Raw genomic sequence first — 26,571 nt, 5'->3', positions numbered from 1 at the left:
TCAGCCTAATACGGGTGGCCCCCTTTTGGCCAACCAGAATATGGTTCTCGGACCTAGTGTCCCTATTAGACGGCTCCCCAATGGAGCTTCCCCTCAGACAGGACCTCCTGTCACAAGCGGGCGGTCTGATAATACATCCCCGCCCAGAATTATGGAAACTATGGGCCTGGCCTCTGAGGGGGCCAGGTTCGTAGATGCTGGTCTCCCAACCGAGGTTGTGGAAACCATATTAAACTCCAGAGCTCCCGCCACGAGGAAGCTTTATTCATACAAGTGGAATCTGTTTTCTGCCTGGTGCAGACGCATTAATGTGGACCCTGTCCACGCTTCTGTTAGCCACGTGCTTACATTTCTCCAAGAAAAGTTATCGGAGGGCTTATACCCTTCAACATTGAAGGTTTACGTTGCGGCTATGTCTGCCTTTCATATTCCCCTTGTAGGTGGCCTCTCGGTGGGTCGAGACCCCCTGGTCACTCGCTTCCTCCGTGGCACACTGAGGTTGAGGCCTCCAGTGCGCACAAGGGTTCCGGTCTGGGACCTGGCCGTGGTTTTACAAGGGTTGGCTGAGGCGCCCTTTGAACCACTAGAGGAGGTCCCTGAGAGGTTCCTCACTCTAAATCTTTTTACTTGCTATCACTTCTTTGAAAAGGATAGGAGATTTACAAGCACTGTCAGTTGCTCCTTCATACCTCGAATTTGCCCCAGGAATGGTGAAAGCATTCCTGCATCCTAGACCGGCCTATGTCCCTAAGGTCCCTACCCACGTTCCAGGTCCCATTGTGCTCCAGGCTTTCTATCCTCCTCCCTTTAAATCCTTGGATCAGGAAAGACTGAATCTGCTCTGCCCTGTAAGGGCTTTGGATACTTGCGTCCACAGAGCTGCCCTGTGGCGTAAGTCTGATCAGCTTTTTGTCTGTTATGGGTCCCCTAAGAAAGGGGGCCCTGCATCTAAGCAGAGGATGAGCAAGTGGGTGGTCGAGGCCATCACACTTGCATATGATGCGGCCGGACAGCCTTCTCCTTTAAATGTTCGTGCTCATTCTACGTGGGGTATGGCGGCATCAAAAGCTTTGATGTCAGGTGTCTCCATCGGTGACTTCTGTGACGCGGCTGGCTGGTCATGCCAGCACACGTTTGTAAGGTTTTATAACCTTGATGTCGGCTCCACTCCGGGGTCATCAGTTCTGTCAAGATAACTTGGCAAGTATTTGCCGCTACGGCACAGTTGGGATAGCGTTCCCAATGCGTTACCACGCAGCGTCGACAGTTCTCACGAAAGGGAACGTCTCAGGTTACAGATGTAACCCTGGTTCCCATTCAGTCGGTCACGTTCGACGTACGTCGGACAGACCGACGAATAGGAATCTCGCTAGAGAGGCCAATCCACTTCGAGTGTAACTAAAACGAGCCAATGCACATTGGCATGCAATCATATGCATCAGCTGCTCGCCTCGCAGCGCGGGTATATAATGAGCAGCAGGTGCGTTGCATCTTCAGCTTTTCGCTTCGGATCCGAACAGTGTTTGTTCCTGTTCTCTGCAAGCGAGTGTCTGCTAGAAGACGAGTCAAGCTTTTTGGTTGAACTTCTCTTTTTTTCCGAGTGCGGGCGAACAGCACAGCAGCGGGGTCGAAGTCCTCTCTTTTTCTGTTTTTGTTTCGTTTGCCGTTTTTGAGCAAATAGCTGTTTGACAGCGTCAGAAGGCTGTTCTCACGGCCGGTACGGTGCGCTTTTGAGCGCTGAAAAGCCGTTTTTACGGCTGGTAAGAGTGAGCGCCTTCAAAGAGAGAGAAAGCACATGACAGGCTGCACAATCCCTGTCTGTGTTGCGGTGGCCGTTCCCCTGCGTGCTTCAGCACTTCTAAAAGAGTAAAGTCCCTGAAAGAGCTTACACAAGTAGATTCGCGTCTTTTTAAAGACGACATCCTACTTGTGTTTCTGGATGCGATCGTTCCTGTCCTCACTGACGGCCACGATCACCGTTTCGCATGTCTGGGCGCGTGCTGAAATGATGTTCGTGGGTGTTCATGTTTTCATATGAGAACATGATCACGTCGACACGCCGGTCGTGACTCTTCTTTCTCCGGGAAGCTTGAGTCCCCTCTGTTGTTGGCCAGCTGCCGCTTGTGTGTAATAGCACAGCCGCGGGTCTGCCGACACTCTGGGAGACCGTGGAGATCAGCGAGAGCAAACCTCTCGCTCCTCTGCGTGTCGTGTGCCGTCGAGCTGCCGGGCTGCAGTGCGGGTTGTCACGGCAACCCAGCGCTCGCTCGGCGCTCTAGATGCGCGGTTCCCTTGCGTAATCTCCATTGTAGCGCCCTCTCTGGTGCACCAGAAGAGGTCTACTTTGCTGATATGGCTTGGGTGACATGAGGTTGAGGGGTTCCTTCGGGGAACCAACCCCCTAGGGCCCCTCCCTCTCTAGCGCATTGCAAGCTGTGCAGTTTCTGGATTGGATTGCTGGTCCTTTTTCATAGGGGAACCTAGCATTTCATTCAGAGCTCCAGCTGAGGGACAGACGTCGATTGCAGCATCGGAGAGAGTGCTGTTATGCTCTGGAAATGAGGGTGACGCTGCCCACTGTAATGGTGTGTGCTTATGCTGACTCAGATTCAGAGTTTACAGCCATGCTTTCCTGGGTCTTCCAGATGTGCATGGAAAACTTGGCAGTATGGGGGTATATTGGTGCCATAAATATGGAATGCCAAAGGTGCCAATCTGCATAAGTTTTTCCTCTCTCACTACCCTCTTGGATGGGGTGGCTGTACACAGACCACACCCACCCTGCATGTGAGGCCAAGGCACTCTTTTTGCATGAGGGTAGTTCTGTGCTGGGGTTGAGCTGCGCTTGTTGACTAACCGTGATCAAAGTCACGGCGCAGGCCCTCAGCCAGACGATGTCCACCTCCGTGGTCCGGAAGTGCCCCCTGGCTTACCTTGTGAGGTGTGAGAGGTTGTCAAGCTAAATGCTTTCTCAATGCTCCCATCTTACGAGGTGGCCTTTCGGTGACACTGTCGAGGACTGAGCCCAGCAGTTCTCCTCAGTTAGTAGCGGATCGGGGAGCTTCCCATGACAAACCATTGAGTTCCTCTTGGGTCGCCCCTCAGTCTGCTCGTCGCCAAGGGTGTCGTCCCCTGCAAGAAACTCCGGCCCAGCAGGCTCTGCTGTATCCATTGCGGGGAGATGACGCCTCCCGTCTCTGCAGCTGTTTAACTGGTTGGTGAGAATCACCCCTGAGACGGGCGACCCAGAGATGGGTGGGGCTGCTCTTCCACCCCTGGAGGAGGGCCAGGTGGTAAATCCTTTATTGGGTTTGTTTCTGTTCCGCCACTGACCCAAGAGGCAGCGGTACCCAAATTTCAAAGAGCAGTTCCTCCATTTCCAGGTCTGAAGAGGGTTTGGAGAGCAGTGGGAGGAGAAAAACCTCACCACTCTCATCCCCCTCTTCTGTCGCCAGCGGACAGCAGCGAGCAGCGGGCAGCCAAAGCCTCGACTGCTCCCTCTGTCCATCCGTGGAGCCAGGTAAGTGTTGCCTAGCACACTGTGACGCCGCTTCGGGCCGCCTCACAAAGAGAGCCCCCCGAGCCGCGTCCCTGTGTTCCACCTCGCTGCCCTGCTGCGGGTACACCGGTGGTCCCTTTGGTCCTGCTTGTACGGTCTCTGCGAGCCGGGTTAGCGCTCCCCAGTCCGTCTCGCTGGCTCCTTCGGACCATCAGGGTCGGCTTTGCGATTCAGTTCGCCCGGCTCCCCCCCCAAGTTCAGGGACGTCCTCTTCACTACAGTGAAAGATGCCGATGCCCCTGTCCTGCGTGCGGAGATCGCAGTCCTACTGGCGAAGGACGCGATAGAGCCGGTCCCTCCAGCCGATTTGAGGTCGGGGTTCTACAGCCCCTACTTCATTGTACCCAAGAAAAGCGGCGGGTTACGACCGATCTTGGACCTGCGAGTTTTGAATCGGAGCCTCCACAAGCTACCATTCAAAATGCTCACGCAGAAACGCATTTTCGAGTGCATCCGTCCCCGAGATTGGTTTGCAGCGATTGACCTGAAGGACGCGTACTTCCATGTTTCAATTCTTCCGCGACACAGGCCATTCCTGAGATTCGCGTTCGAAGGTCGAGCATATCAGTACAGAGTCCTACCCTTCGGGCTGGCCCTGTCTCCCCGCGTCTTCACGAAAGTCGTGGAGGGAGCCCTTGTTCCCATGAGAGAACAGGGTGTTCGCATTCTCAACTATCTCGACGACCCGGGATCAGTTGTGCAAACACAGGGATTTGGTGCTCAGACACCTCAGCCAGTTGGGGCTTCAGGTCAACTGGGAAAAGAGCAAACTCGCCCCGGTGCAGAGGATCTCTTTTCTCGGTATGGAGTTGGATTCGGTCGAGCACATAGCACGCCTCACAGAGGAACGTGCTCGGTCGGTGTTGAACTGCCTGAATACATTCAATGGCAGGACAGCGGTCCCACTGAAGTTCTTTCAGAGGCTCCTGGGGCATATGGCGGCTGCTGCGGCTGTAACACCGCTCGGTCTGCTTCATATGAGACCGCTTCAGCACTGGCTTCACGGCCGAGTCCCGAGATGGGCGTGGCAGCACGGCACGTTCCGGGTGCCAATCACTCAGGAGTGCCGCCAAACCTTCAGTCCGTGGTCGGACCCCTTGTTTCTTCGGGCAGGAGTGCCCCTAGAACAGGTATCTCGGCATGCTGTGGTGTTCACAGATGCTTCTGCCACCGGCTGGGGTGCCACGTAATACGGGCATGCAGTCTCAGGGGTTTGGACGGGACCCCATCTGCATTGGCACATCAATTGCCTCCAGTTGCCGGCAGTACGCCTTGCTCTGAGCCGCCTCAAAGGCCTGCTTCAGGGCAAGCATGTACTGGTCCGTATGGACAACACTGCGACCGTTGCGTACATCAACCGTCAAGGTGGTCTACGCTCCCGTCGCATGTCGCAACTCGCCCGCCATCTCCTCCTGTGGAGTCGGAAGCATCTGAGGTCGCTCCGCGCCATTCATGTCTCCGGTGTGCTCAACCGTGTGGCCGACGAGCTATCACGAGCTACGCTGCCAGGAGAGTGGCGACTCCACCCCCAGGTGGTTCAGCTGATCTGGAGAGAATTCGGAGAGGCTCAGGTAGACCTGTTTGCCTCACCAGAAACCTCCCACTGCCAGTTGTTTTACTCTCTGACCGAGGGGACACTCGGGACAGATGCACTGGCTCACAGCTGGCCCCGGGGCCTGCGTAAATATGCGTTTCCCCCAGTGAGCCTACTTGCACAGACCCTGTGCAAAGTCAGGGAGGACGAGGAGCAGGTCTTGTTAGTTGCGCCTTACTGGCCCAACCGGACCTGGTTCCCAGAACTCTCACTCCTCGCGACAGCCCCTCCCTGGCCCATCCCTCTGAGGAAAGACCTTCTTTCTCAGAGACGGGGCACTCTTTGGCACCCGCGTCCAGACCTCTGGAAACTCCATGTCTGGTCCCTTGGACGGGATGCGGAGGTTCTTGGTGACTTACCCCCTGAGGTACTTAACACCATCACTTCGGCACGTGCACTGTCTATGAGACGTGCTTACGCCTCAAAGTGGAACCTGTTCGTCGAGTGGTGCTCTTCTCGACGGGAAGACCCCCGAAGATGCTCGATCAGAGTCGTGCTTTCCTTCTTACAGTAGGGTTGGAGCGTAGGCTGTCCCCCCTCCACCCTCAAAGTCCATACTGATGCTATATCCGCTTACCACGACCACTTAGATGGCAAATCTGTTGGTCAGCACGACCTGGTCATCAGGTTCCTTAGGGGGGCGAGACGGTTAAATCCTTCTCGTCCCCTCTCCATACCCTCTTGGGACCTCACTCTGGTGCTGAGAGCACTTCAGATTGCTCCCTTTGAGCCTTTGCTGTCAGCAGACTTAAAGATTCTGTCTATGAAGACTTTGCTGCTGGTGGCATTGGCCTCCATCAAGAGGGTAGGGGACCTGCAGTCATTTTCGGTCGACGAATCGTGCCTGGAGTTCGGGCCGGGTGATAGCCACGTGGTACTAAGACCCCGGCCTGGCTATGTGCCCAAGGTTCCTACCACTCCCTTCAGGGACCAGGTGGTGAGCCTGCAAGCGCTGCCCTCGGAGGAGGCAGACCCAGCCCTGGCTTTACTCTGTCCAGTCCGCGCTTTGCGACTGTACATAGACAGAACCTAAAGCCTCAGGACCTCAGACCAGCTCTTGTCTGTTATGGAGGCCAGCAGAAGGGAAAGGCTGTCTCCAAGCAGAGGATGGCCCACTGGATAGTGGATGCCATCGCCCTGGCTTACCAAGCTCAGGGCGTGCCCTGCCCGCTCAGGTTGCATGTTCACTCCACGAGAGGTGTCGCATCCTCCTGGGCGCTGGCTCGTGGCGCCTCGCTGACAGACATTTGTAGAGCTGCGGGCTGGGCGACACCTAACACGTTCGCTAGATACTATAGCCTTCGTGTTGAGCCGGTCTCCTCCCATGTTTTCGCCACAGGTCAGAGGCACGGAGAGGCCCCGGCTTAGTGGCGGCTTGCTGCGCTACATGTGCTTCTTTTCTCCAGAGAGTCCCTACAAGGCAGACCCTGTCGAGTCCTCCGATATCCCTTCGGCAGCCGACGTGGCGGAGCGTCTGGCGCCAGGCCTATACTCCGTTGTATCCTTGAGAACCGGGTTTAGGCTGGGTTCCATATGTGTGACCCTACGGGGATCCCATATGGTTGGTTCCACGGTTGCTCCTAAACGAAGCCCGTGTCTTTCCCTCTGGGAGAACCTACCCTTCATCGGGTTGGAGTCACCCCAGCTCTTCCATATGTAGCACAGCCCTACAGGGTTAGTCCATATGTACTTCTCCACATAACTCCTTCGGGGAAGGATGTGGCTTCCGCAGCGTTCCTTTCCCAGCGAAGGGTACGCTTTCCCAGCGTTATCCAATAGTCTCACTGAATGGGTTTTGGGAACAGCAGTGATCGACTCTCTCTGTGTTAGCCCTGTCCCACCATCCTCAGGCAAGGGGGTTCAGGTGGCTTACAACAGAGCGCTGGAAGGGGGCAGCTCCTGTGGCGCTTTGGTAGGGATTCCTATTCGTCGGTCTGTCCGACGTACGTCGAACGTGACCGACTGAATGGGAACGTCTCGGTTACAAAGGTAACCCTCGTTCCCTGAAGGAGGGAACGGAGACGTACGTCCCGTCGCCACAGTCGCTGTACCCCGCTGATGCTGCTGCCTATCCGGTTCGGCTCCTCAGCGAAAACCTGAAGATGCAACGCACCTGCTGCTCATTATATACCCGGGCTGCGAGGCGAGCAGCTGATGCATATGATTGCATGCCAATGTGCATTGGCTCGTTTTAGTTACACTCGAAGTAGATTGGCCTCTCTAGCGAGATTCCTATTCGTCGGTCTGTCCGACGTACGTCTCCGTTCCCTCCTTCAGGGAACGAGGGTTACCTTTGTAACCGAGACGTTCCCTGAGTAGGGAACGAGACGCTGCGTCTCCTGCCGTACCCCCTGCATACTTGCGAGCATTTGTCTCAGACTTATCCAGAAGCTAGCATGCTCTGCATCCGGGTATGCTTTATAGTTTCCTGGTCCGTGACATCACCCGTCTCTGACGTCTCGCTACGCGATTGGTTAGATACATGAGTGCTTCAGTGACGACATCACGCAGAAGGTTCCCAATGCATTACCACGCAGCGTCTCGTTCCCTACTCAGGGAACCAGGGTTACATCTGTAACCTGAGACGTTTTCAAATTTTTATTAGTAGACATTGTTTAAAAAGATGAAGTTAACAAAATGAAGTGCAAAGAAACATATTACATGTAATAAGTGGTAACAGCAGTATAAAGGTTTATTAACACAAAACTACAAACAAAACACTCTTAAGAAACATGAACAAAACAATCGGGTATAGTGCAACGATAATGGACAACCAAACTGAACAAAACACATGGCATAAATACACAGAGAAACTAACGATACCCAATGAAAAACCATGGAAACAAACTGAAAGCAAGGAAACAGAACAAAAAAACATGACAAACCCAAAACGGAAAAGAAACCCATTATTAACACACCCACCCCCTATTCTTTTCTGAACTCTTTGGAGTATATGCAGATGTGGTATGTTTTGAAGACACTTGGAGCTTTAGATTTCAGAATTTATCATTTAGAATAAATAATTTTCAGAATTAATATAATAAAATAGCTACAGCAGCTGAAGTATGGTAAAAATGGAAACAAGCAAAAAATGTTCATTAAAATAAAACAATGATTATGTTAGACGTGTGAATCTTCACTTGCCTCAATATTAGATTTGATTATGATACAGAAGGTAAGGATTTAATTATAAAACAATTCTTCTTCATCTTTTTCTCCAATTCTTTAATAATAATTACTATATTACTAATCATTTTATATTAGGTCGCATTAACTGCTAAGTACTTACATTTAAATTAATTATTTGATACAATGCACCTATTGTGTACATACATTGTACTTGTATTTTAAAAATACCTGCATGTAATTACATCTGTAATTAGAACTGTAATTACATTTATAACACCGTTGACCTATCCCTTTCACCTTAACCCACCCTTAAACCTACCCATACCACCAAACCTGTCCCTAACTTTACCCCTATCCACCTCAATAGCAGCAAAAGTGTTTTTCAATACAATATGAACACAATAAGGACATTGTACTTATTGTTTGATGTAAGTACATGGTAGTTAAGATCAGAGGTGGAAGTAACGAATTACAACTACTCACGTTGCTGTAATTAAGTAGTTTTTTCGAGTTTTTGAACTTTTTTGAGTACATTTTTTTAATCTGTAATTTTAATTGTACTTCAGTACAAATTAAGCTAAGTAATCTACTTTGCTACTTGTAAAATCACATTCCGTTACTGAGTACGCCAACAATTTGAATTAATATTGAAACCTTTGACCAGCGTATCAGTAGCCAATAAAGTTATCCGATCGTAAACAGACCAATGAAAACCCTGATATTTTATCAGCGGCGCGTGCTCATTCTCTCATCTCTCCGACAGCGAGTTTGACACACCTCCTGCTGTCACTCGTTTCAGTACAGTGCGAGATTGCAGGTATTGCGCATAATTTTAATCATACCAGCAGGTTGGTGGAGAGGGCATTATCGTAACGCGAGAGCACATTCATGTAATGGCAGAAAACGACGCGAGCTCTTAAATAAACAAGTAAACTGCCTCTCCTCAGCAGTGGCGGAGCCAGGATTTTTTTCATAGGGGTGGCCAGGCAGTGGCCAGCAACCAGTCTGGGGTGGCACAGAAATATTCATTATTTCAACATAAAAATGAGTTTGACTATAATGTACTGGACTGTGCCTACAACACAACTGAATACAGTTAATTTGTACTTAATTGTAATTGAGATAGTGAATTAGATCATGGAATGCTGAGTGCATTTGACCTTCTTTTTTTTCTTTTCTTTTTTTTTTTTTATCATTCCTCACTTGCAGGCATATTAATAAAGGGGCTCACTCTATAGCTGAATTGTTCAGTCATTTCTGGTTCTCAAAACCCCCAATAGCTTGTTATCCATTGTTGAGACATGCAGATAACTACATTCTGTAGTTCAAAGATTATTCAACCTTCAATGAATTTCAATGAAGTTAAAAAATTCTGAGTTTGTCTGTTTCAAAAACTAACCAAAAAAGTAAACACTTAATGTTTAACTTTCTATATTGTCAAAATAAATAATTGCAACAGATCTATCATACGTAAATTAAACTCAGTACAAAGAAAAAAAAATGTTCTCTTTTGAAATCTCATTTGCTGATGCGTAAGCAGAAGTCAACAGCACATAAATGCCAGAATGGAAAATTAATTATGCATTTAAATGTGATACATTTTTGTTTGTACTTTATAAATTAACGCAAAATTAGCATCTTCTAGTACAAATGCACAGTTCTCACATTTATTTATGCATTAAAAAAAACAATACATATCAGCTTGTGCCATATTGTGATTTCACATATAGCAGAATATTTTAGTCGCATATATATATATAGATCTGCATACATGCATGCACAGTTTTAACGCAGCTTTAATCGCCTTTTTGGTTATTTCATGACTTAATAGATGACAGAACTATGACGTTGCATGCTCGTAGTTACTTTTGCGCTTCATTTATAGTGAGTAATATACAGCGCGCCGTATTTGCGCGTGATTGAAAAGTGTGCGATCTTGCAAGCCACCTTGAGAAACATTTACGTAAGCTACAGTATATATTGCCGTTCACTGTTGTTCTGCTGAAGCTCATTCAGCACCTGTATCATTTCCGCGCGCGTTTGACTTGCGCCTGGCGCTAAAACGCGTAGTGCGCGTCTGAAAAATCTCCCGTTTTGTGGTCTTAAAGAGACGGTTTTGCTTTTAAATAAACTCAATTCTTGTCAACAAAAAAGTAGACAGAAACAGCAGTTGTGAGCGGGGTGGCCAAAGGGGTGGCCAAGCTTAGGCCACCCCCTGGCTCCGCCACTGCTCCTCAGATAGAGAGCGCGCTGTTTGTGTAGTGTGCAACCGCGAATATCAAACAATCAGAATACACTTCCATTGCTGGCCGATGAAACTGCTACAGGAAATCTTATTGACTATAAGTGAAATGCACCAGAAAGTCTCAACAAACAAAGGTGGATCTTTAATTTCTTTACAGTGTAGATGTATGTTTCAGAATTGGGCATTTGTATGATTTTTACATATAAATAACTTAGTCTGTCTACAGGGGCGTAAATTTCATCGGACAGTAGGGGGGACAATAAACATAAAATTTCTCAAGAGCAATTTTTGAAGGGGACACAAATAATACAGCCACAATTTTACTTATAAAGGATATATGCAGGGGTTAAATTGAGCCGGGGCCGTCTGGGGCTGAGCCCCGGCACATAGGCTTATCAGGGCTCGACATTAACGCTTAATTTTTTGAAGGGGCAAGAGAAAGAGAGCTTTACTTGTCCTGATTAAAACATCAATAACAAAAATAGTTAGGGAATCACCAAAATGCAAGCATGATTCTATTACATTTAGTGTAAGTGGCGATTGATAATGGATAATATAAATATTTAATAATAAATATTTTATTAATGAATGATTCAGCGTTTTGAACGAATCGGTTGAGTCAAAGATTCAGTAATAGCCTATTCCAAAACACCTGCCTCATTCTTGAATGAATCAGCCATTTGAACAAATCGTTTGAATGAATGACTAGGACAGTCACTTGCCGCCACCTACTGCCAGTTCAGTTTCATGTTTAAATTTTCCCAACATTTCTTATTTGTATATTCAAAAATATTTAAAGAATATCATAACATTATTTAATGCAGTTGTAATTTTTCAGTGTAAATTATTTAATTTGATTCATAACAGTCCTGCTTTATTTTTCTTATTGAATTTATTGATCAAATGTAAAAAAAAAAAAAAAAATGAAATAAGATTAGGGGAAAAAAATGCCCTTGGGGTAAATATCACAAATATGCAGATATAAATATGCAAAAGCTGACGGAACACTGTTGAGTATATAGCTTCAGAATAAATTATATTTACACCAAAAAAAAAATTTTCCAGACAACTTTTTTGGTCGGACAAGTGACCAATTTACTTGTCCAAAGGACAATACCCTGTATTTTGTATTGATATGCTCTCCTTTAGGCCTACAGAAAGATTTTGTTATCAGATGTAGCTTTGCACACTGCCAACATCTAGAATGATTTTGATCTGCATTTTAGTGTTCATAGCAGAGGGCTCTGTCGACTTAAGTCACCAAAAATACGATGAATATACTTTGAGCAAAACCCAACACACAACAGTAAATCTTCTAGCCTTATTACAGTTCACATATTCTTATCACACTGTTAATTGTTGTTGGTGTGGGTGACATAGTATCCAACAAGCTATTGTAAACAAGCTACCAAACACGCTAGGTAACATTATAATTGCTAAAATAGCAGACTCACGGAAAAAAAAAACATGTTATCATCTTGCTTTTTTTGTTATGACTAATTACTCAGCGTCGTCAGCATTAAAGCAAAAATAACAACTTCATCCGATGTTTTTGAATGAAATAGCCTTAACAGCCGACTTACTAGAGCTCCTCTCAACTAACGTTACCGTCTGTCTTCTCTCCCGCCGGCGCCGCCGGATTTCTACACGCACGAGTGTGACGTGCGCGGTGGACCAAACCACTGTGAGGCAAGGGAGGGGTGACTCAAAATGTTTCTAAACTTAAAACGCCTGTTTGCGTTTGTATTGCTTTACTTCTTACACAATTATTTTAAATATATATATTTTATTTACAATACTTAGAGTGGTATTTAATTATATATTTTTGGGGGGACAGCACTCAGATAGGGGGGGTCATGTCCCCCCCGTCCCCCCCGCGATTTACGCCCCTGTCTGTCTAACTGCATTACTACATACAGACATTACAGGTTAAACCATTCTGATGTTCTTTTTTATCTAAATAAACAACATATTATATGGCTCTTAAATTTCTGTTTTTCTCACAATTTTTTATCTAATAAATGTGCTTTAGAAACACTTTAAAGTTAAAACATCAAGGGTCAGGAGCCCAACTGAAGCAAGCGCTTACCTCCATAACAGTGGCATTTATACATTTTAATAATAAATCAACACCTCATTAATAAGTTTTGAATGAAAGAAATAAAGTCAGAGTGGTTTGTAATAAGTGAAGATGCTGAAATCTAAAGAGATCTGTTAGTGTTTAATGTTCTGTTTCTGTTATTTAAGTTTTGTGAGGTTACCATTGTGCTGGAGAGTAGAGCCTGTGATTCAGTCAGTGATGATCCAGAAACACTGATGTTCTGCTGCATATTGCTTTATATAAAGGCTGCAGTAACTGTATAGTTGCTGATGCAGTGATACAGTATTTACATAAGCTCATGCATGTGCTGTTGTCAGCTAATGACATACTTCAAGAGATTTGCATTTAAAAGAAAAAAATTCATAATAATAATCGAGGAAAGATCTGTAAAGAGCTTTTTTGTTTGTTTGTAAGACATTTAAGAAAAATTTGTTTTTGTTTGAACAGTTACATTTGTTAGTCAATTTAACTCTAATTTTCAATTCAATTTTTTGACAAGGGCAGCAGGGACGTTCTGAGAACAATTCCAAATAAAATATGGTTCCCTAAACGTCCAGTGAACGTCCTGAATGTTCTGTGAAGGTCCACCAAAAAACGTCCCCCAAACCTTAAAAGAACTCCACATCGTGACCGTCTCTGAATGTACAAGGAACGTTACTAGGCAACGTCATTAACAACAGCGGGGACTTTCTGAGAATGTTCTGGGAATGTAAAATTTCTAGCGGGGTATAGCGCGTAACCTAAAGTTCACTGGCATTTGCATCCTTTTTTTGCAAATACAAATAGCAATGTTATGTCTATGTTATGTATCTAGGATATCTGATTAATATCATAGGATTTGTCATAGAACGGGCTTCAGTTTATTGGCATAAATTCACTCTTCACCTCAGGCAGCTATTATCCTTTTAGATGCTTCTTAATAACATTGCTGCATTATAATCATAATCAAACAGTGTTCTAATCACATGTTCATGTTTTCATAGACAGGTTTCCATGTCATTTTTTTAAAATTATTTTTAACATTCAATTTCATAACAGTCTTCAGGTATTTTCAATATCTCCATGATGGCCATGCCCTGCCCCCCGAGTACTTGATTACTCATTTTTGAAACCTATCAATGATCAAAATGAAAAATTGCCAAAAATACCCATACCTATTCAGAAGGCCATGTCTTATCTCATTTCCAAACAGAAGAGCAACTGTGCATGGGATGATCCCAATCGCCTATATGACAGAGGAATGAAGGTACAACAAAAGGGCATTTTTATTTTATTTGTTCTATATTGATTGCTAACATTGACTGAAAATAGACAAATATTTGCCCTCAGGAAGGAGTTGGACAGGCCAAAGATGACGTCCCCTTAACTGCTTTTCTCCTTATATCAATGAACCATACTTTGAAAGTGTATGCGCTGGGAAGTGATACAGAACTGGTAACATATTAATAGTGGCAGAGTATTTCTTCTATTCATTAACTACTAAATAAAGTGTACAAACCTCTGTTTATTTCCAGAGAGCAGCTATAGATGAAGCAAAGTCTTATCTAGAGTGGCAGTTTGATGCTTTAGAGAGTCCCTATTCGCTTGCCATCACAGCTTATGCCTTGACCTTTCATGACCATGAAAGTGCAGAAGCCCAGCGATTGAAGCAGAAGCTAAAAGACATTTCTAATTGTGACAACAGTTAGTAATTAAATTATTACCAGCAATTTTACATCTTGAACTCTTTCTCTTAGAACCTAATTCACTTAACATAGCAGAAGATATTCTTAAAAACTGCAGAAGATGGAAAAAATGCGGTCACAATTATTTAGCTCAGTTATCATATTATCCAATCCATGCATCATCTTTTCTCACCTGTGTTTCACCTTTTCTCAAGTGTTTCTGGATTGCCAAGGGTGGCAGAGGCAAATTAGTGGGTAAAGCTGAATCTGTGGAGACCACAGCATATGCTATACTAAGTATGCTGTCTGTGCGTGTCATGCAGACTGCCAAACTCCGCAAGTGGGTTGCGGAATTATTTTAACTATAAAATATAAAAACTATATAATTTAAATGTGACTTTACTCCTAATTCTTTAATAATAATTCTTCAGTAATACTTTACATCAAGGTTCCCTTTGTAAAGCGTTTATAAAGGTGTTTGTTAATGAGTAATAAGTAATTTACAAATGCATTATCAATCATTAATAATGCAGTTATTACTGCATGAATAAAAAGGGCGACTTTAATGCAATACCTGCCGAATAGTGAGCCGTTTTTAACTCACATGTTATAAATGCTTAATAAATGTATTTACTAACACTTATTTAAGCCAAAACCAGAATTCCTAGATAAATTCCAAAATTTATCAGACTATTAGACTGAAGGATGTTGTATTTGTGGTTTTCTTATTAATATCTCATGACTGCCACATTTCTTAATATGTTTCTTGCCAGAAGTTTCTGTCTTGCTCATGATACTCTCCAAAAAGGTCATGATGCCTATCCACAGCAGTGTATAAAAACTGATTTCTTGTTTTTTTTTACGATGAAATTCCAACTTTATTTTAAAAATAAAACATAAGACAATAACCATAACTTGATGAGATATTAATAATGAAAAGTTCCAGTATTAGTTAACTGTGAACCTTAATGTAGGGTGGACACTTATGAACCATTTATTCATTAGTTATAAACATTAATAACCTATGAAAGTGAACCTTAATGTAAAGTGGAAAACTGTAAACCATTTATTGAGTATTAAACATGAATAACCTATGAAAGTGAACCTTAATGTAAAGTGATCACATGTGAACCATTTATGAACAAGTTATAAACATTAATAACCTGTGAAAGTGCACCTTAATGTAAAGTGAAAACACGTGAATCATGTATTTATTAAAGCACACACAGAAGATTTTATTTATTTTTTTCTGGTGACATATTTTATTGTTGAAATATTAATAAGCAATTTATAATTATTCTTGATATCATGATAAAGGATACTGTAACTTTAGAATTTGACCATCTGCACAGTACCTGTGTGCGACAGAAGTGGGAGCACCGGAGCAGTTATTTGTTTAAAGGTGCCCTAGAACCCTATTTCACAAGGTGTAATATAAGTCTAAGGTGTCCCCAGAATGTGTCTGTGAAGTTTCCGTGCAAAATACCCCATAGATTTTTTTATTATTACATTTTTTACCTGCCTATTTTGGGGCATAATTAAAAATGCGCCGATTCGGTGTGTCCCCTTTAAATGCTTGCACTCCCCACCCCCAAGCTCGCAACTCCATAATACATTGTATAAACAAAGTTCACACATCTAATGTGGATCTTTACAAAGTGTTCGTGGTGCAGCATATCAGATCATGTAAGTATGGTATTTATTTATAACTTCTGGTGATTCGGCTGTGCAGCTCCAGACGTTAATACTGGCTTGTCTAATGTCTTGAACATGGGCTGGCATATGCAAAAGTTGGGGGCGTACATATTAATGATCGCGACTGTTGCATTACAGTCGGTGTTATGTTGAGATTTCAGTGGTCTCTTAAATCAAATTTACATAAGAAGGAGGAAACAATGGTGTTTGAGATTCACTGTACGTCATTTCCATGTACAGAACTCTTATTATTTAACTATGCTGATATAAATTCAATTGTTATTAATTGATTCTCAAAAAAAAAAAAAAACAGGAACCAAATACTCACATTAAGGGGAACGTTCTTTTTTGCTGGGGCCCAGCTAACAGTTTTGGGTTGCAATATTAGTTGTTTTCATGCCTTTTGCACAACATTGCACCATTTCATGCTTTTCATCTTCAGAAAGATGTTTCTTCCACCCATATTGCATGAGAACTGTGTAGCGTCTGGACCAATCAGACACACAAGTATTCAGTATATTTAATGAATTATCCAGAAACTCACTCTATCATAGTTTTCTAAGAACTATCAGATTGGACTTCGTTCAGAGGGAGATGACAGATCACGCTTCAGGTTAGTTTTCTTTATTTTACAAAAAGCACAACATTTTGTTTTTACTCTGAGTGTACACACATAAAAGAAGATATTCAACAGATTAAACTCTTAACTCTTAATTGTATGTGCAACATTGACGGAGTATTTTGAGTCTCTTTTACACTGGTAAGGCGATACCTCTGACCTCAGAGTGTTAACACAATCACTTCGGCACATGCACCGTCTATGAGACGTGCTTACACCTTGAAGTGGAACCTGTTCGTCGAGTGGTGCTCTTCTTGCTGAGAAGACCCCCGAAGATGTTTGGTCGTGCCTTCCTTCTTGCAGCAAGTATTGGAGCGTATGCTGTCTCCCTCCACCCTCAAAGTTCATGCTGCCGCTATATCTGCATACCACGACCACATCGATGGCAAGTCTGTTGGTAAGCACGACCTGGTCGTCAGGTTCCTTAGGGAGGCGAGACGGTTAAATCCTCCTCAACCCCCCTCCAGAATGCTCCCTTTGATCCCTTGCAGTCAGCAGACTTAAAGATTCTGTCTATGAAGACTTTTCTGCTGGTTGCATTGGCCTCTATCAAGATGTGCAGGCATTTTTGGTTGATGAATCCTGCCTAGAGTTTGGGCCGGGCGACAGCCACGTAGTACTGAGACCCTGGCCTGGCTATGTGCCCAAGGTTCCTACCACTCCCTTTAGGGACCAGGTAGTGAGCCTGCAAGTGCTGCCCCCGGAGGAGGCAGACCCAGCCCTGGCTTTGCTCTGACAAGTTCACGCTTTGTGACTGTACATAGACAGAACTCAAAGCCTCAGGACCTCAGACCAGCTCTTGTCTGTTACGGAGGCCAGCAGAAGGTCTCCAATCAGAGGATGGCTTACTGGATAGTGGACACCATCGCCTTAGCTTACCAAGCACAAGGCATGCCCTGCCCACTCAGGTTGCATGCTCACTCTACCGAGAGGTGTTGCATCCTCCTGGGCGCTGGCTCGTGGCGCCTCGCTGACAGATATTTGTAGAGCTGCGGGCTGGGCGAAACCTAACACATTCGCTAGATTCTATAGCCTTCATGTCGAGCCGGTCTCCTCCCGTGTTCTCACCTCAGGTCAGAGGCACGGAGAGGCCTCGGCTTAGTGTCGGCTTGCTACGCTTACATGGGCTTATTACTCCAGAGAGTCCCTACAAGGCAGACCCTGTTGAGTCCTTCGATCTCCCTTTGGCAGCCGACGTGGCGGAGTCTGGCGCCAGGGCTATAGTCCGTTGTATCCTTGAGAACCAGATTTAGGCTGCGTACCATATGTGTGACCCAACAGGGAATCCATATGTGTAGTCTGTGACTGTGTCTTTCCCTCTGGGAGAACCCACCTCTCAACAGGTTGGAGTCACCCCCGTACTTCCATATGTAGTACAGGGTTAGTCAATACGTACTTCTACACATAACTCCTTCGGGGAAGGATGTGGCTTTCGCAGCGTTCCTTTCCAGTGAAAGGGTACGCTTTCCCAGTGTTATCCAATAGTCTCACTGAATGGGTTTCTTGGGGAACAGCAGTGATCGACACTCTCTGTGTTTTAGCCCTGTCCCACCATCCGTAGGCAAGGGGGTACAGGAGGCTTGCACAGAGTGCTGGAAGGGGGCAGCCCCTGTGGTGCTTTGTTAGGGATTCCTATTTGTCGGTCTGTCTGACCTATGTTGAACGTGACTGACTAAATGAGAACGCCACGGTTACAAAGGTAACCCTCGTTCCCCGAGGGAGGGAATGGAGACGTACGTCCCATCGCCACAGTCGTTAGACCCCCGCCTAACCTGTTCGGCTCCTCAGCGAAAACCTGAAGATGCAAGGCACCAGCTGCTTATTATATACCTGCGCTGTGAGGCGAGCAGCTGCTGCATATGATTGCATGCCAATGTGCATTGGCTTGTTTTAGTTACACTCGAAGAAGATTGGCCTCTGTAGCGAGATTCCTATTCGTCGGTTTGTCCGATGTACGTCTCCGTTCCCTCCCTCAGGAAACGAGGGTTACCTTTGTAACCGAGACGTTCCCGGTGTATTCCAGGTGGTGTAGTTGAGCATTAGTTTCTGGTGTCTGTCTATTTTTTATGTTTCAAATTTAAGGATGATATAAAATAAAATGAGGTCTTTGACACAAATTTGTCAACACAAAACACAAAATTGTCAAGATAATTTAATTTAAATTTATTTAGGACAAATAAAAGAGAGTAAAATGTCAATCTCATTTTTAATGATGACAGGGCCTGGGTGAATGTTCTCTTTGTTGTAGTGGCATGCAGTCATTTGCCACACATCTAGAATATAAACACCAACATCCTGAAAAGCCCAGCGCAGAGCTCTGTCCAACTGCAGTGAATACCAGTCACTGCCAAATATATCCTATTATAAAGACAGAAAAACAATATTATCCATAAACTTGACCTTTCTCACAGTCCACATGTTGTCACATCCAGTTCCAATTAGTAGCATAATTGATTTTCCACCTGCATTATTCTCAATGGAAGTTGCCAAAATTAGATTAGGCTGAATTTGATAATAAAGATCAATATTTCAAATGGTTTATTCAGCCTTCACACGATACCCTACCATGTATGCAATCTTCCATTGTAATATCCAACATTATGTGAGTGAGGCATTTGTCAGCACTGACTATGTTGAAACAGTCAAGAGATGAGGATTTGCACACTGCTGAAGTTACTGCTGGAAGAATCATTGGAAAACACTACAATATAATTCTATCCCTTCATTGCATTCAAACTTGGATGATATGACTCATTTAAAACAATCAAACTAGTTATTTTTTAATAATTCACTCTGGGCTGGAAATATTCCTTTATTTGAATGACTAAAATTTGGTCTAGTACTTAATGACTGTATTGTAAAGTAGAGTGCATGAAAGCAATGTAATCAGTGTTTTATGGGATGTATAACATTGTCTAATTCTAATGCTCTTCAATGTGATAAATGTTGTTTGTATTCTATCCTTGCATTTATTAAAAAAAAAAAATAATAAGACTCTGAAGTCTTGCACATACACATACATTAGGCTTGTGCGCTCCCCTTTAAAGGTGCTAAAGAGGATGTTTTGTTTTATAATTTTTTTGATAACTGATAAAAGACTATTTATTAGGTACACTGAAAGGAATAATATTATATATAAGTGAAGTTCCTAAACGTAATTTAGGGAGGAGCGAGCCCATCTAATCTTTCAATCAACAGCCAGAGTATATAAGCAGCTGCTTACCTCTCTTCAGTCTCAGCTGTTTCAGCATCCAGTAGTGCCGTACTGAACAATGTCTGACACCACGGAAATTCCACCATCCCCCTTCAGATGACGAACTTTCCCCAAGACACCAACAGTCACATCTCACGTAAGATCGGATCTCACAGATCCAAACATGGATGCTCTTTCTGAGCGCTCACACAGACTATGCTCCGGATAACCACTCTCTCCTCCACCCTCAAGATCGCCCGTTTAACTGCGCCTCATCAGTCTTCTACACACTCTTCATTCTACCGCCACTAATACACTGGTTCTACCCATTTCAAATGGTCCGCCAACAGGCTACGTCAAGTCCTCTCCAGCTCTGGAATTAATTTCTCCCGCAGATCATCAAAAGCTAAACTCTCCGATCTTCTTTAGTTCTAACAACAGTTCCAGCATGCCAACAAACATTTCAACATCATAAAAGCAAGACTCAGAAGTTTCTCTTCTGACCTGATGTCCTGAACATAAACATTTACAGCACGCTAATCCACAGGCTGCCGCCGCCGCCGCCGCACGCACTTCCTCGTCCGCCGTTTTTCCGCCCGATCAACAACAGCGCCCGCAAAAACAGTCCTGCTGCTTTTCCAGCTCTTCCCATTTACAGCTCCACTCCTCAGGCAAGAACTATCCAAACTTACTCCTGTCTCCCGTACTTTACTTCCTTCTATGGATTATGAAATTAAGCCTCTTGAATTGAATCTTTAAAAAAAAAAAATAATAAATTTACAGCAGCCATAAACCAGCCAGTGCAGCCAAAGAATATAGATGTACAGCTCAGTCATTCCATTAAGCAAATAAAAGCCTGGCAATGTTAAACGTGTAGTTTTCTGATAATATAATTTCCATACTAATGTGTTGCAATAAATTAAATATAACAATAATAATACTAACAGAGTTGTTTGATGCAAGTAAATCATGCTCTGATTGTGATATGGTTTTATACTGTCTTTATGGCAGAATGTACAATCATGTAACTTAATATATATTAGTAAATGGACTTTAAATTCCATAAACCTGTAGAGTAGTGGTCTGGGTTCAACATTCTGAATCGCACAGCATTCATGTGACTGGTAAGATAGTTGAGACGTCTTTCATTTATCACTGCTCCTCTGAAAACATATGCATTCGGATGTCGATCGCTGCATCGGGGAGTGGGTTGAACGGCTCAGAGTCCGACGATGACTCCGAGCTTCCGCCCTCAGGGGCGGTTGCTCAGTCGGAGGCAGACTCTGAGTTAACAGCCGTGCTTGCCCGGGCCGCCACGGGCATCGGGCTCGAGTGGAACCCTCCACCGTGTCCCGAGCGCTCGCGGCTGGATGACTGGTGTCTGGGGTCGGGCCGTAGCGCTCAGCCGCGTCCTGCCCCAGTGCCGTTCTTCCCGGAGGTGCATGAAGAGCTCCAGAAGACCTGGTTGGCACCTCACACTGCCAGACTGCGGTCTTCTGCCTCCTCCACTCTCACTACCCTCGATGGAGGAGCCGCCAAGGGATACGTGGACATCCCGCAGGTGGAACGTGCGATTGCGGTGCACTTGTGCCCGCAGTCCGCGGCCACCTGGCGGAATCGTCCGCGGTTACCGTCCAAGGCGGGTAAGACCACGGCCGCTCTCGCTGCCAAGGCTTACTCCGCTGCTGGACAGGCGGCTTCTGCCCTGCACGCCATGACTATTCTGCAGGTCCATCAGGCTAAAGTCCAGGGTTGCTTCAAGAGCTGCGCGCCGCGACCGTCCTCGCCCTCCGGGCGACGAAGGTCACGGCACGCGCCCTGGGTCAAACGATGTCCACTCTGGTGGTCCAGGAACGGCATCTTTGGTTGGACCTGGCTGAGATGAGGGAAGTCGACAAAGCTCGCTTTCTTAACGCCCCCATCTCCCAGGCCGGCCTCTTCGGCGACACCGTCGAGGATTTTGCCCAGCAGTTCTCGGCGGTGCAGAAACAGACGGAGGCCATCAAACACATCTTGCCCAGGCGTGATGATGCCACCAATCCGCCTCGGGCCGTGCCTCCGTCTGCTCCTCGCCGAGGGCGTCCCCCTGCAGCTCAGGCTCCTGTGAGGTTGGAACCCTCCCATCCTCCTCGAGTCACCCGCAGGAAGGCCACGCCCCCCGCCCAGACCGCCAAGCCTCCTTCTAAAAAGAAGAAGGCTAAGAAGCGGCCCTGAGACGGGAGACCCGGAGGTTTCGGAGGCTGCTCAGGAGACGGGGACCACTCCGCTCCTTCCCCCGGGCCCTGTGTTGTTTTTTTCTGTTCCGCTCTATCAGCCATTCCTTCCTTCGCCACGGGCAGGGTCTTGGCACCCCGGGAACGCAATGCCTTCCCACGCCACCCTGCCCACTCGGAGCCATGTGAGTGGACCCCACTCACAGCCTCGACTTCGGGACGCACTGCCTCCCGAGTTGGGCCACAGTGCTCCATGCTGCCCCCCCGTGGGTACTTCTGTTGTCCGAATGGTTCCACTCGTACGGAGCTTGGGGGCGTGGCTACGCCTTCCCAACCCGTCCCGTTGGCTCATTCGGACAATCAGACTCGGCTATGCGATTCAGTTCGCCAGGCGTCCCCCCAGGTTCAGCGGCATTCTGTTCACCTCGGTGACAGGTCCCAACGCCTCTGTCCTGCGGGCGGAGATTGCGGTTCTTTTGGCGAAGGACGCAATAGAGCCTGTCCCTCCAGCCGAGATGAAGTCTGGGTTTTACAGCCCTTACTTCATAGTACCCAAGAAAGGCGGGGGGTTACTACCAATCCTGGACCTGCGTGTCTTGAATCGGGCCCTTCACAGGCTCCCGTTCAAGATGCTCACGGTGAAACGCATTCTCACGTGCGTTCGCGCCCAGGATTGGTTTGCAGCTATCGACCTGAAGGACGCGTACTTTCATGTCTCGATCCTTCCTCGACACAGACCGTTCCTACGGTTTGCGTTCGAGGGGCGGGCATATCAGTACAGGGTCCTACCCTTCGGGCTGTCCCTGTCTCCTCGCGTCTTTACCAAAGTCGCAGAGGGGGCCCTTGCCCCGCTCAGGGAAGTGGGCGTTCGCATCCTCAACTACCTCGACGACTGGCTCATTTTGGCCCAGTCGCGAGAGCAGTTGTGCGAACACAGGGACCTGGTGCTCAGGCACCTCAGCCAGATGGGGCTTCGGGTCAACCGGGAGAAGAGCAAGCTCTGCCCCGTGCAGAGCATCTCTTTTCTCGGTGTGGAGCTGGACTCGGTCAATATGACAGCGCGTCTCACCAACGAGCGTGCACAGTCAGTGCTGAACTGCCTGAACTCGTTCTCGCGGAAAACAGCGGTCCCACTGAAACAATTTCAGAGGCTCCTGGGGCATATGGCATCCGCAGCCGCGGTCACGCCGCTCGGATTGCTTCATATGAGACCGCTTCAGCACTGGCTTCACGACCGGGTCCCGAGGTGGGCATGGCACCGTGGCTCACTCCGTGTGGTCATCACACCGGAGTGTCGCCGCACATTCAGCCCGTGGTCGGACCTTGCTTTTCTACGGGCCGGGGTGCCCCTAGTACAAGTGTCCAGGCATTTTGTTGTTACAACAGATGCCTCCACCACCGGCTGGGGTGCCATATGCAGTGGCCAGTCGGCGTCGGGCTCCTGGACAGGACCCCATCGCCATTGGCATATCAACTGCCTCGAGTTGCTGGCAGTACTCCTTGCGCTGCGCCGGTTTCGACCGTTGCTGCAAGGCAAGCATGTACTGTTCCGGACGGTCGGTGTTGTGATTTCCTTCCTTCAAGAGGGTTTGGAACGGAGGCTGTCCCCTTCCACCCTGAAGGTCTATGTGGCCGCCATCGCAGCACATCACGATGTGCTCGACGGCAAGCCACTAGGAAAGCACGACCTGATCATCAGGTTCCTCAGAGGCGCCAGGAGGTTAAATCCCCCTAGGCCTCGCCTCATTCCCTCCTGGGACCTCTCCGTTGCCCTGAGGGGCTTACGGGGAGCTCCCTTCGAGCCCCTAGAGTCAGTCGAGCTGAAACATCTGTCTCTCAAGACAGTGCTCCTGACCGCGCTCGCCTCCTTCAAGAGGGTTGGGGACCTGCAAGCATTTTCGGTCAGCGATTCGTGCCTGGAATTCGGGCCGGACTACTCTCAGGTTATCCTGAGACCCCGGCCGGGATATGTGCCCAAGGTTCCCACCACTCCCTTCAGGGACCAGGTGGTGAACCTGCAAGCACTGCCCCCGGAGGAGGCAGACCCAGCCCTTGCGTTGCTGTGTCCCGTTCGTGCTCTGCGCGTTTACGTGGACCGCACGCAGAGCTTCAGAAGCTCTGAGCAGCTCTTTGTCTGTTTTGGAGGTCAGCAGAAGGGAAAGGCTGTCTCCAAACAGAGGTTGGCCCACTGGATAGTGGATGCCGTCGCCTTGGCGTACCAGTCCCAAGGCGAGCCGTGCCCTCTCGGGTTGCGAGCTCACTCCACTCGGGGTGTTGCTTCTTCCTGGGCGTTGGCGCACGGCGCCTCTGTTGCAGACATTTGCAGAGCTGCAGGCTGGGCGACACCGAACACATTTGCGAGGTATTATAACCTCCGAGTGGAACCGGTGTCCACCCGTGTGCTTTCTACTCGTAGTTAGCCATGGGTGTTCGCTTGCTGTGCTATTTCCCTCGGGAGAGGGAATGCGAGCACTTTTTCCGCTCCTCAGTTCAGTTCCCCGTAACGGCGAACCCTGTGGAGTTCCTCCTGCATCTTGCGGCGGCCAGACGTGGCGGAGGCGTCCGGCGCTAGGTCCAGTACTCGTGTGTATGCCCAGTTGGTCTGCCCTTGTACTGGGCTAGATGCCCATATGTCGTGATTCCCCTCGGGTAATCCCATATGTGTTTGTCCACGGTAAGGTTTCCCTGACGGTAAACCCGTGTCTTTCCCTGGGCGGCTTCGTTTTGCCCCGTCTCTGATTGCTAGTCGTTCCTCCCGAAAGGTAGGACCTACATCAGAGATCTTCCATATGCGTAACTGTTCTCAGACCAGTCCATATGTGTCTTCCACACGTTACCTCTCTTCGGGCAGGGTGTGGTCTCCGTAGCTTTCCCCTCCTTGGGGAAAGCTTTCCTGGCGTTTTTGTCGTTGCTGAAAAACGAGGGATTGAGTTCCGAAGCACTCTTCCCCGTGGGGTAGGAACAGCAGCTTCGACTTCTCCACGGTAACGCCCTGTCCTCTCCATCCCACCGGTATGGAAGACATTCCGGGGCTTGCTCTGGGCGCTGGAGGGTTGCGAGTATGGGCCGCATTTGCATTTGGCACACCTTAGCCTGCCAGCACCTGCCTCCCTAACACTCGTAACGTGGTTCAGTTGCTATGGCGTTTTCCACGGGACCCCATTACGTCAGTATCGACGTAACGTTGAACGTGACTGACTGAATGGGAACATCTAGGTTACTATTGTAACCCCCGTTCCCAGAAGGAGGGAACGGAGACGTTATGTTCCCCTGCCATAGCTTGGAGCCACCGCTGAGCGGCCAGGTACCTATCTCGGCTCCTCAGCACAAATATGAATGAAGGTGAGTATGCCGGCCCTATTTATACCCGGATTGTAAGAGGAAAAAATAAATAATAAATCAGCTCCATTGCGGATTCCAAGTGATCAAGGGCTTAGGACGTTCCAGTTCAGCCCATTGCAAAGGTTCCGCCAGAAGTGGGCACTCGTGCAACGTAAGCAATGACATACATCCGAGTCAACGAGACCGAGGGAAGTTATCGAGGGAAGGGCATTTAAAAAACGAACTGGAACGCAGCCCTGGATTCCGGATTCATGATCGGCCCCTTTTGATTCTCCACCTTATTCCGCATAAGCCCAATTGGAGTAGCCAAATTAGATGAATTCTCCACCACCACGACATAGACCAAGCAATCATTCTCATAAACCTGTATCACATACTAGTAACAGCCAATCTATGGGGTTCCGAAATGTTAATTGCCCCTTAGAATTTCCGCCTGTTACCAGTTCATCATCAGAGATTAACACATCCCAGGTCACAGACTCCAATCCAACTTCAATTCCTCCTGATTCAGACCTTGCATTCGTCTGGTCCATTCCCTCAAGACATCTTCATACCACATCCACAAATACCATACTGCAAGCCGTTTCTCCCAGAACACTCCAAACCTACTGGACAGCTTGGAGTTCCTTCAAAAAACTTCCACAGAGCTTTCCAGGAGTTTTCCCTCCTTTCAATATCCTTCATCTCTTACCTCCATCATACCAATTTAATTCAGCCAGGAACAATCAAAATCTACCTCAGTGGCATACATTGCTCTCCAAGTTCATCCATGGCCAACAGTGCCCCGACTCTTCAAGTCCCCAGATATCCCTCCTCATCAAACGTTTACAAAACCAATCCCCCTCAGCCAAACACCAGACAACCTTTTAACCATCCATTTTTCTTATCTTTCTGCATAGGTGCATCCATCATAGCAGCCCAAAGGGGCCTATCCGAACACAAAATTAAAATGACGGGTCGATGCCACGGATTTAAAACAACATGTTCGATCGGTTCTACATCACAAAGACTAGCATCTTTTTGAGTCTGGACCGCTTCTCCCTACTATTTTTGCATCTCCCCGCTTACCAAGCCCCACAGGGCTCATATTCATCTGGATGCAGTGAGAGTTCTCCCTTTTCGGATGTGTGTTAGCTACCACTTCTGGAGTGGGCTTTCCCATTCGAATTGCTGTGTGGGCTCCCCCGTCCAGATACTGTGCAGGCTCTCCCGTTCGA

The 26,571-nt window shown here is 47.0% G+C and overlaps 1 protein-coding gene across 4 annotated transcripts in view; it reads right to left on the bottom strand.

The window, feature by feature from the left end:
• Positions 1-7,698: 7,698 nt before the first annotated feature.
• Positions 7,699-26,571, bottom strand: part of LOC137005401 (NXPE family member 3-like) — a 37,695-nt gene continuing 18,822 nt past the window's right edge. For 2 of the 4 annotated variants that reach the window (XM_067366264.1, XM_067366265.1), the window contains exon 8: positions 7,699-18,964. In XM_067366264.1, the coding sequence (XP_067222365.1) occupies positions 18,770-18,964 (195 nt within the window). In that variant the 3' untranslated portion in view covers positions 7,699-18,769. Of the gene's footprint in view, positions 19,286-26,571 lie in introns of all 4 variants that reach the window. The other 2 variants (XR_010892242.1, XM_067366266.1) reach the window with 2 other exon arrangements.

This window comes from Chanodichthys erythropterus, chromosome 17, assembly GCF_024489055.1.
Source record: "Chanodichthys erythropterus isolate Z2021 chromosome 17, ASM2448905v1, whole genome shotgun sequence".
In the NCBI taxonomy this organism is placed as follows: Eukaryota; Metazoa; Chordata; class Actinopteri; order Cypriniformes; family Xenocyprididae; genus Chanodichthys; species Chanodichthys erythropterus.
Note: the sequence above shows the minus strand (reverse complement) of the source record. Positions and strands in the feature narration are given on the sequence as shown.